General features: G+C 42.0%; 1 protein-coding gene across 2 annotated transcripts; it reads left to right on the plus strand.

Annotated features, from left to right (window-relative positions):
• The first annotated feature begins 1,197 nt into the window (after positions 1 to 1,197).
• Positions 1,198 to 9,966, plus strand: mdm4 (MDM4 regulator of p53). Of its 2 annotated transcripts, none has more exons than XM_085406222.1 (11): positions 1,198 to 1,382; positions 1,888 to 1,975; positions 2,059 to 2,133; positions 2,235 to 2,368; positions 2,487 to 2,536; positions 2,988 to 3,052; positions 6,608 to 6,704; positions 6,778 to 6,938; positions 7,110 to 7,304; positions 7,417 to 7,485; positions 7,573 to 9,966. In XM_085406222.1, the coding sequence occupies exons 2-11, from the start codon at positions 1,904 to 1,906 to the stop codon at positions 8,140 to 8,142; spliced, it is 1,488 nt and encodes a 495-aa protein (XP_085262348.1). In that variant the 5' UTR covers positions 1,198 to 1,382; positions 1,888 to 1,903; the 3' UTR covers positions 8,143 to 9,966. The 2 variants fall into 2 exon arrangements, with proteins under 2 accessions (XP_085262348.1, XP_085262349.1); XM_085406223.1 differs by having other exon boundaries at positions 7,125 to 7,304.
• Positions 9,967 to 10,173: the final 207 nt, after the last annotated feature.

The following is a 10,173-nucleotide window of genomic DNA, read 5'->3' on the forward strand; positions in this document are numbered from 1 at the left end:
GACAGCGCTCAAAAAGAATTAAGGGGTTGCTCAGTCATCACAGCATAACACAAAGTCCTTTTAACTTCAGAGCTATGAGCCTGTGCAGTTAGGAAGCAGAAAACACTCTGTGTCCAATTCATCTGTGTTGGTGCAAATGAAAGCGACAACAGACGCACTGGAGAGGCAACAACAAGACAATTCTCATGAAGTGAATGGCTTTGCAGGTGCTGACTCCTTGTTAGTCACTGCTTGTAGCACGGGATGATTCCTGTAGTCCAGGATTGTCCAGCTCCAGGCCTCAAGGGCCGGTGTCCTGCAGGTTTTAGATATCACCCTGGGTCAGCACACCTGAATCAAATGAATAGTTCATTACCAGAAGACCACAAATGTATGTGCCATCACCATGGAGCTGGACTACCTGTGCAGGCTGAATGGGCGTCCAACTTCAGGCCTCAAGGGCTGGTGTCCTACAGGTTTTAGATGTGTCCTTGATCCAACACAGCTGATTTAAGTAGCTAAATGGCTCGATATGCCTTGAAGTTCTCCAGAGGCCTGGTATTGAACTAATTGTTTGATTCACCACTCCTGCACTACAGCCTCCTACCTGAGGGGAGTGCAATAAATGTGTGCAGGGTGAGTAGCGTCTTTCAAGCATCTGCTGGTGTAGTGCAGTGATGATGCTGCCAGTCGTCTTTGCAGATTTCAATACACTCAACAGAGCCTTCTTCTTCTACGGCAGGGGTGAGGGGGAACTCCAGGCCTCAAGGGCCCGTGTCATGCAGGTTTTGTGTCCTTGATCTAACACAGCTGATTTAAATGGCTAAATGACCTCCTCAATAGTTAGCTATGGCTCCATATGTCTTGAAGTTCTCCAGAGGTCTAATAATGAATTAATCATTTGATTCAGGTGTGTTAACCCAGGGTGATATTTAAAACCTGCGGCCTGGAGAGGTCTGTGGCCACAACCAGCAAAACCATTCCTTTCTTGGGATGTCGTGTTGTCACCGTTCGAAGTGGACTCCGTGGTTTATGCTTCATAAACGCTTCCTAAACTGAACAGGGTATTTTAGCTGAAGTTTTTTTTTTTTTAAAATCATTGTATTTTACAACATGCTTTTAATCTGAAAAGACTGTTTTAAAAAGGGGAAAAATGCCTCTGTAAGTAATATTTTTAAAAAGTAGGGGGAGCCATATTCTGGCTTCTCATGCGGAAGTTGAGTAGCCACAGTCATCATTTTTAATCTGTAGTTCAGCTAACTGTCTCCTGGTTGCTAGCGTTAGCTAGTGTTAAAAAGCCAGCATTTCAGTTTTCCATACGTCTTTACGATGCGGACCAGCTGTTAAGCCAATACTGCGCCCGAAGCAATGTACTGGCTGTGAAGTAATGTCAGCTCCTCACGGTGAGTTAATATTAGGAGCGAATTGTTGAGTAACTGGCTAGCTTCCAAAGTTAGCCATCGTTAGCGCTGCTGCTATGTTAGCTAACACGTTTGCCTGTAGCGATAGCAGCCTTGCCACCTGCTAGAGATGTCTAGAGAGGCTGCAGCTCACGTGTGTGTATGTGCACAGCAATACCTATACTTTTACATTTTTGTGCCATATGTTCGGCGTTGGCTCGCCTGGTTTAGTTTTGTTTTGTGAGGGCGCCAAAGGGAAAGTAATAGTGTGAGAAGTGACAGGCCATGACGGTTTCAGATTGGGAAGTTAACTCGGCCTAGTTGGCACTGACTATAAACATTGTCAGAATTTTTCAGTCTGTCAATAACTTGACATTGCTAAGCTGCGTTTGGCGCCGTAGGCGCTGGTGTTGCGTGGGATGTGCAAAGTCGGTGACTATAGCAAGCTGTGGAATGCTGCTGAATGGGTGAGTCGTTTATAATGCGTGTTGTAATTTTTGCTTTGCAGCTTTAGTTCGTTTACTATGAGCTCCCTACCAGCCCAGACTCCGGCATCAAGCTCGTCATGCAGGACGCTACCGGGAGAAGGGAATCAGGTGCAGTTAAGACGCAACTACAAGCATTCAGTTACCTCATATATAACATGTAATGCTAAGCGGCGGTGCTGTTGTCCATTTAGGTGCAACCAAAAGCTCCTCTCCTGCAAATACTGCGTGTGGCTGGAGCCCAGGAGGATATCTTCACGCTCAAAGAGGTGAGCTGTCTAGTGTGACTTTGAAAAAGAGCTATCGGTCACGTGGTCATTCCAAAGGTACAAATGTAGCCTGAACATATGAAATCTTCTGCTTTGTGTAGGTGATGCACTACTTGGGCCAATACATCATGGGGAAGCAACTGTATGACAAACAGAGGCAGCACATAGTCCACTGCCAGGATGATCCTTTGGGAGAGCTGCTGGAAGTGGAGAGCTTCTCTGTTAAAAACCCGAGGTAATTACCTTAACCAAAACCTGTGCTCATTGTTGGTTCTGCTTTGTATCTGGACTTTATACATTTTTAAAAAAGAAGAAAAATCTTAATTTTAAATGCTTGTATTCCCATTTTACAGCCCAGTGTATGAAATGCTGAAGAAGTATTTGGTTGTTATTGACTGTGCTGGTAAGTGATTCTTTCATTTATTGATTTAAGTCCTTTGCACATTTTTTTTTTTCTGGTGAAATTATATTTTTGTTAGGTGGAATCAACAAAAAACAAAACAATCTGTGGATTCATTTGTGGGTGTCTGAAGTCAAAGTATGTCTCTTCCTGTGCTCCTTATTGAATTCACTGTTATTTGCATCATATTGTGGCTTTTTTAAATTACATGAGAAGATCTGTGGGTATACCAACATTCCATGTATATTCAAAGACCATCTTGTTGACTATATTATGAGTGATTGTGAAAGGCTGTCCATCGCTTGGAGGATGTGGGGATCCTGCACAGTCCCAGATGGACCCCTTTCCCCTGCTTAAACTTCATATCTGAAGGGCCTTAGTGAGAGTGTGCAATGCTATAATTAAAGGGGGGGGGATGTCCTTTTTCTGTTACTGTGTCTCATTTGAAATGCAGACGCTGCAGAGAATCTTTCTGTGGGCCGTGAATGTGTAGATGGCGGAGTGGAGGATCGTGGTCAGGTAAAGCTGAAGCATGGTGCTCAGAAGAAACAGAGACCCTTACCTGCTTTCGCTTCACTACACACAACTTTTTGTAACAATGTCACAAAATAAGTGCACAGCCACTCCGATAATGCCTTTAAATGGAGCCCGACTGATATATCAGACAATTTTAGCTACTTATACGTATATTGATATTGGCATTTATAACTGCAGATGAATTAAAAAGTAAAGAGGAGATGGAGAAGTGTGCTTCAACCATGTCATGAGTGTTGATGTTCCATAGTTTGGCCACCAGAGGGCACTCTGCAACTTCCCTGCTGGCAGCAAACATACCTAGATGGTCAGAGCAGTTATGCAGAGCATGAACTGGTACTTCATGACTTATTGTCATAATAAAACAAGATAATTCAACAGTTTGCTTTTTCACAAATAACTACACATAACAAGTTGTCTTTTTTTTTCCTGACAATAACTTATTTAGAGGTTAAATCCCCAAGTATCAGTCTTAAATCTTATTTTGGCTGGGCTCTGTTTTAAAGTGCTTTGCCCAAAGTATAAGTTTAGTTTCTACTGGGTTGTGTGTTCTGGGGAAGGTGGTGTAAGGGCTGCTGTCTTCGTTGGTGTGCAGTTGTACAGAGTGGCACCGTCTCTGTACAACCCCATTCTTGGTTTGGTCTGGTGGCTTTTCATCACTGTTTTATGACCCACCAGTTCCACCCATTGGATGGGGGGGCAGAGTCACTGTCTCTGTCTGTATCAGAGTTCTCTTCTCTGCTCCGAACTGGAGGATCACAGCTCCTGATCACCCACAGGTCTGACTGCCCTAAACCTTTTCACCTAATCCCACGTTCCTGCACCCTTCTTTCCAATCCCTCCCCAAATCCTCTTTGATCTTACTTCGTGGCTTGTATATAATTTGGTTTGCCGCAACATTGAGCTATATTAAGATATTTGTCCTTTTTATGAAATTAAAGGTTGCTGCATGTGCCACAACCATCTCAGAATGCTATTGAATCAAATTTCAGATGATAATTTAAGTGTTGAATTTGCATATTTCCTAGTTACATTTTAGTGATTAAAATAATAGATCTGTCTGGTAGGGGTGCAACGATACACAAAATTCACGGTTCGGTTCGATATTTTTTTTTCGATACAAAAAATGTTCATGCCTTTTTAATTTGTCATTTTTTTTATTGAAATTATAAATATATATATTTTAACTCAAAAGTACAGTTTTTAAACAAAGTAATAAAAATAAATCTATCTGATTGAGAAATGGCTCATCTTTGGAAAAGAGTTTATTACAGAGAAATGTCTCTTTCCAAAATAAAAGCTATACTATAAGCTTCTTCTGGGCTATATTCTCAGCAGCATATTAAATATATCAGGTCCCCATAAGGAGAATCATGTGCTAACAGCTGTCTAAATGACTCGGGTAAAGTTTGTAGCATGCGTGCTTGTTGTTTTTGTCTGCTTCCACTTGTCTTTGCACTAGGATGATGTCGGCGTAAATGTGCAGTCATATTCATTGTGTTCCCACTAGTGCGGACAGCACTAATCTCGTTGAAATGACATTAACGCCACAACACGGCAAATCTCCGTTAACGAGCTACCGCGGATCGCCCCATGCGTGGGGCTGGATGGCCAACACGTTAACCTCTGGGTGGTCTTGGGTCGATTTGTGCCATTTTTCATTGTTCATTTACACGCCATTTGCACTGTGTTGAATGGAATATAGCGAAAGTCTGCAAAAAAAAAAAGTTCGGTCACATTTACTGTTAAAATTTCAGTATGACTTCCGGAAATTAGCTTCAGTGGCTAAGCTACAGACAAACTTACACTATCGGTCCTAGTGGTCGATTTGTGCCCCATTATAAACGCTATTTTTCACGGCAAAAAAATTACGGTCAAATCGATCGTGATCGGTTATGTTTCCGTTTCCGTTTGCAGTACTGGCCTTAGAGTTGTAATTTTTTTATTTGTCCACCGGGTGCCGCCCTTGCTCCACATTTGACCCCGGGCTGGAAAACAGCGGGCTGCTTAAACAGACCTGCGGGAAACGAAGCCTCATTTCCGGCGTGCAGCAGCGGCTTCGCCCGCTGATCGGGCGGGACCATTTTCGGCCCCTAGGACCGTTTGAGGGTGCATTTTTTTTTTTTTTAATCAACAGGAAATGACGTATTTGTTGTGACGTGGTACCGGACGTGTGTGTTGGAAAAAGGGGTCCGACGCAACATGCCCCAGTCATCGTCGGGAGTTAACCCGGGAGGATGCACTGATTTCGGCCTACAGGAGGAGCATTTGCCGCCTGGAGACCATTTTCTGGTCCTGGGGGAAAAAAAAGGCGATCGAAATGACTCTTGGTGCCAATCTTTAGTCCATCTAAAGGCCTAATTATAATAACAATCAAATATTACTTCAAATGTTTGTTTGTTTTTAAATATTTCGTTTTGTTTTGGGGGGCTAAAAAAAAAACGGTGCGCTCATGTAATTAAACTGCGATTAAAAGGGTTAAAACCCCCGAAATATAATTAAAACTTTACATGGATAGTTCAGGGAGAAGTAGTTTTAAAAGATTGGCTAATTTAAAGTGGAATAAAATATTAATATATAAATTTTTTATAGCACTTTTTTGGGCGTGGTCGATTTGTGGCTCTAGGTCCGATAGTGTATGCATTTTTCTTGGACCCCCCCAGAGGTTAACGAGCAAACTGCGCTAACGCACTAGTTCCCACCAATGTAATTGAGCATTGCGTGGCACATCCGACATACTGTTTTACTTTTGTCCATACCTTCAGGGTCATACGTCACATGAAAACCAAAATAGTTCCCAAGGCCAGATCTGAATGAGGGTGGGGGAGGTTCAATTTGCCATGTTGCAAGGAGAGCTTAGCTTCTGTCTCGCTTGCTTGCCCTGCGGTCAGTGAATCTGCGTTCGACTGCTCCGCCTAGGCTGCACTGTCAAGCGCAGATCCACTGAGCGCTCAACACAAATGGCATCGTCAGAAGGAAAGTTGATAAAATAAATTAAAACATTTGTATTGTTCGATACATATGCGTACCGAACCGAAAGCACTGTATCGAATGGTTCAATATCGATACGAGAATCGTTGCACCCCTACTGTCTGGTAGATGTTACTTTAGACTTAAATTCTGTGTGCGTCTGTTTCTTTGCTTTGACAAATGTGCCAAATTGTTCATTTAAGAAAAAAAAATGAGACAACAGTACATACCTTGGAATAAATGTATTAAATCCAACGAATTTAGAGTTGCGGTGGATTGTGTGATCATGCTCTTGTTTATTCACCTGTCTGTTAGTATACTGGCTTTCCTTGCCTTTGCTTTCTGCTTTGTTTACCCAGCACTCAACATTTCAGTTTGCATTTATATCCTAAATTATTTTGAACTCCCTCCCTACTGGCCCTTACCCAAATTGCCCAGCCCTTTGTCCCTTGTGCCATCCCACCCCACCTGTAAACAGAGGCCATGTTGAAAAGGAGCTGCGAGTCCTCCAAGTACCCAGTCACGGCTCTGTGTTCTAATTTCTTGCGTTTGCATTTTCTTCTTTTACAGATGTGTGGAGGTGTGGTCAAAGCAGGTTTGGAGGCTGGTAGTGATGGGCCTCTCCTGCAGACCCCCTCCCAGAGACGACCTCGGGAACCAGATGATGGTAATCAAATAGTCCATTGCACACTTAACAGCCTCGTTACAAGACACTGTTTAAATGTTCAAAACCTCCTTAGACTCTCTTGAAGGTTTGCAACGCTCAGCCTGCAAGCGACCCAAGCTGGATGTTACTCTGGATGAGTGGGACCTCTCTGGCTTGCCCTGGTGGTTTCTGGGTAATCTCCGTAATAACTACAGCCGCAGGAGCAATGGCTCCACTGACATCCACACAAACCAAGTAAGACACCTCACGTGCTGCTAGAAAGTCCACCCAGTATAATTAAAAATGGTTAAAATGGGCAATAAGGTTCATTTTAGAGGTTTCAAGCTTAGGAAAACTAACAGACATTACTTGTTGACAAATGGCAAAAATCAGATCATAACAGTGGTGGTCTGACTGATGTGTCAGCTGTCTCTTGCACAGGAAGAGGATACGGCCATTGTGTCGGACACCACTGACGACCTCTGGTTCCTCACAGAGGGCGAGAGTGAACAGGTGAGTGTGGAGATGAAAGAGGCTGCTCTGGAAGAAGGCAGCAGAGAAGGAGAGCCTCCACTGGAGGATGATGATGGGGGAATGAAGGAGGACAAAGCAGACAGAGAAGTATGTCTTTTTCTTTCTTTTTTAAATTTTGTGATATATTTCTTTCTTGCCAATAAAATGTTTTTCACTAAGAAATGTGGAGAGGTGATGTGATCTGATGTGTATTTATTAGATGCAGGAGGAGCCAGATGAAGACTCTCAGTGTCTGAGTGATGATACTGATACAGAGATCTCCACACAGGTCAGTATCTCTGAGCCTCCGTTTATTCATTTACAGCCATTTGTTTAAAACTATATCAGTCTTGTGAATGCTGTGTTTATATCTTAGGATGCATGGCAGTGCACAGAGTGCCGAAAATACAACATACCTCTCCAGAGGTACTGTGTTCGGTGCTGGGCTCTAAGGAAGAACTGGTATAAAGATGTCCCTCGGCTTGCGCATTCCCTTTCTGTTCCTGACATCCCAGCATGCAGCTCACTCATTACCCACGATGAGGAAGATGACAGCGACACGGGCATTGATGTCCCAGATTGCAGCAGGACAGTTTCTGATCCTGTCATCCTCCCTTCACATTCCACCGCCGATCGACCATTGCCAACAATGGTAATGGGAAAAGGCAAAGGTCCGAGGCCCTCTGTCTTCCACAAAGATGAGCAGCTCTCTGAAGGAGACAGTCAAGAGAATCTGGGCATGGAGGTTGAGGACGTTAGGCCTGAGGCGCTGCTAGAGCCTTGCAAGCTCTGTCGAGTGCGGCCACGTAATGGAAATATTATACACGGACGCACTGCTCACCTGCTTACCTGTTTTCCATGTGCAAGGAGGCTACATAAGTTCCAGGCTCCTTGTCCAGGATGTGGGAAGATAATCCAGAAGGTTATTAAAATATTCATCCTGTGAAGGGCACACAACCCATCTGTAAAGTCCTGGGGACCTGACCAAAAAAATCACAATACAAACTTTTCAACAACATTCAACCATACAGCTGCATAGCTCCTAGTACCAGTCTTTGCTTGTGGACTCATAAAATCTCTGCACCTTACTGTCAAATTTATAAAGAGACAAAATATAGCACTTGGTGAATCTTGCTCTGTTGCATGGTTTATTTGAGTCACACTGCCTCTGAAGTATTGTTAGACGAAACCTCAGTCTTAACAGTTCACTATACGAAATGCTTGTTTTGGTGCCACATTTAAATAAGGGACATACAAATCCAGAAGTATTTATTTATTTATTAAAACTATCACATAGGCACACACAGTTTGAGTTATTTTATGTTATGAAGGGTTTGTTTTTTGTTGTTTTTTTTCCCTCTAAAAGTTTATGGCTTTTTTTTTTCTTCATTATTTCTTATTCATAGTGCAGTTTTTGGGTGCTGATTTTTATTTCTGGAAATTTTAGGATGTGCTTAAGTTTTTCATTAATTTACTTTGTCCATCTGGACAGAAACTGAACAGAATAATAAATGCAGGTATGCAAGTACAGGTGTCTTTGAGCTGTCCCTTTATTTGTGGGTTTTGTTTTTTGTCTTAATCCCTCCTGCATCTCTTTACATAACACAGCTCTAAAATGTAAGTTTTAAAGCAGCTGAACGAAGAAAAACTCTAAATCTGTTTTTAGATGTTTCAGGCTTGAAAGTTTCCTCCCAAAATCAATGTACTCTCAGCACATGTGAATGTATTGTGAAATACAATGGTGACTTAAGTCTAGTTTCTTGCAGCCAGAAATGTAAATGTAGACCATAATGCACAGCTGAAGTATTAACCGTAATTGTTGAACCTTGGTAATTTGTTAACGTGTTCAGTATGTACATTTGTCAAACCTCTGACAGCTATGCCTGCAGTAAGTTATGTCATAATGTTGTTGGTTCGTGTTTAAATATTATAATTCGGAGTACTTTAGATTATTTCTGGAACCTGTTTAAAATGTAGGTATTGTATTTATTTATTGTTTTACTTGTGGTCAGCTCGTAGCAAACAGAAAATGGTGCACTTGTTAAAAAAACAAATCTAATTTGCATTTGTAATTTAACAATAGAGAGAAGAAACCGGCTGAGTTACCAGGTGTACCCTCAGTGAAAATGGCTTCACAGGGGTTATTTTAAGCGTTACACTGCCATGTAATGACTTTATACAGAAATGTGTATTATAGATTTTATTTGGATTGTTCAGCTTTATTTGAAGATTGTGGACCACATAGATGGTACTTTTTGAGTGTGTGAACGGTCTTGAATAAATACATTGTTCCTTATTATTCAGTGACTTTTAGGCATTTAACTTTGGCTCTGCGTAACACAGTGTGTATATTAAGTGTTTGAGCTGATGTTTACTTGTGCTTAGTCTTTCCGCCAGGAGGTGGAGAGAGGTTTCAGTCTTGTAACCGTTGCCTACAGAAACTGTACAGTCCCTGTAATAACATGTAATGGATATATATAGAGCATGCCTCTTAATCAGATCCAGCGCAAAGCTGGTGTCAGAGCTATATTAGTAATGTAAATGCAATAAAAGATGAATTATAGATTGTAACAAGTATTAGCATTGTACATCAAGGGGGAAAAGGCTCCCATTAAATACAGACCTCATGTAAATGAAACACTTAATACCAGTGATACTGGTTGATTAACACATCCCAATTTGTCACATTAACTCCATAATGTTCTAAAACATGGTGCAGTTATAGGGTTTTTTTTTGTTATGGAATAAACATGTTTTGTTAAGCGAGAAAGAGTTGGGAATTGTCTGCTTTGTTCACTACTTCACCAGAGAGACAGTTGGTGTACGGTACCCACTGGTGAAATCTGTGTTTTAGTTGAATAAGTCATTGTGTGTGACAGGCCAGCTGTCGTGTATCCTCTCCTCCTTGACTGGGCTCCAGCACCTGCGACTCTCCTCTGCTTACTCACTGTTCATTTCCTGCTTACTCGTGCTTGCC

This window comes from Rhamphochromis longiceps, linkage group LG5 (genome assembly GCF_057381845.1).
Source record: "Rhamphochromis longiceps isolate RC_006_pf linkage group LG5, R_longiceps_female_GT1.1, whole genome shotgun sequence".
Classification (NCBI taxonomy): Eukaryota; Metazoa; Chordata; class Actinopteri; order Cichliformes; family Cichlidae; genus Rhamphochromis; species Rhamphochromis longiceps.

What these genes read in the sequence shown, in the direction of transcription:
- mdm4 (XM_085406222.1), top strand. Translation starts at nt 1,904, where the DNA reads ATGAGCTCCCTACCAGCCCAGACTCCGGCATCAAGCTCGTCATGCAGG. An exon ending in ATATCTTCACGCTCAAAGAG is followed by an intron (nt 2,134 to 2,234) that starts GTGAGCTGTCTA and finishes TGCTTTGTGTAG; the next exon opens with GTGATGCACTACTTGGGCCA. An exon ending in ACCTCGGGAACCAGATGATG is followed by an intron (nt 6,705 to 6,777) that starts GTAATCAAATAG and finishes AAACCTCCTTAG; the next exon opens with ACTCTCTTGAAGGTTTGCAA.